Source organism: Mesitornis unicolor, unplaced genomic scaffold, assembly GCF_000695765.1.
Source record: "Mesitornis unicolor isolate BGI_N332 unplaced genomic scaffold, ASM69576v1 scaffold36883, whole genome shotgun sequence".
Taxonomy (NCBI): domain Eukaryota; kingdom Metazoa; phylum Chordata; class Aves; order Mesitornithiformes; family Mesitornithidae; genus Mesitornis; species Mesitornis unicolor.
The window spans coordinates 17,412-17,867 of record NW_010174602.1 but is presented as its reverse complement, the minus strand read 5'-3'; the positions used below and the strand labels follow the sequence as shown (position 1 = coordinate 17,867).

The 456-nt window shown below is 58.1% G+C and overlaps 1 protein-coding gene across 1 annotated transcript in view; it reads right to left on the bottom strand.

Moving 5' to 3' along the window:
- Positions 1–308: 308 nt before the first annotated feature.
- Positions 309–456, bottom strand: part of TMEM8B (transmembrane protein 8B) — a 15,863-nt gene continuing 15,715 nt past the window's right edge. Inside the window, exon 14 of the mRNA XM_010181103.1 lies at positions 309–380. Within this exon, the coding sequence (XP_010179405.1) occupies positions 309–380 (72 nt within the window). The remainder of the gene's footprint in view (positions 381–456) is intronic.

Below are 456 nucleotides of genomic sequence, written 5' to 3'. Positions count from 1 at the left end.
CAGGTGCCTGCCCCACCACAAGCACCATCTGCCAGAGGCTTACTAGGGGCACCCCAGGTCCTCTAGATGATGTGCTGAGCATCTGCATGGTCCACTATGGACATCACCAGGATAAGTAGCACATGCCAGCTGGCTGGAGAACCCAGTGTGTTGCTGAGTCATGGAGAGGGGCCAGGGGCATGGCCAATGGGTCCACCACTGAGGTGGCCAGGGACAGCAGGTGCTACAGCGCCAGTGAGCAGCAATGTTGCAGCCCAGCCAGCATATGTTAGGGGAAAAGTGTGGGCGAGCGGTGCTGGGAAAACCCATTACCCGTAGTAATAGTAATAGTAATAATGGTCCATAGTGGACCATCCCTTGTCCCACACCAGCTGCGCACCCTGGGTCAGAGAGAAGAGCCGTGCTGCGGAGGGACACAGGCCCTGTCACACAGCAGGTAGGGAGCCAGGGCTCATG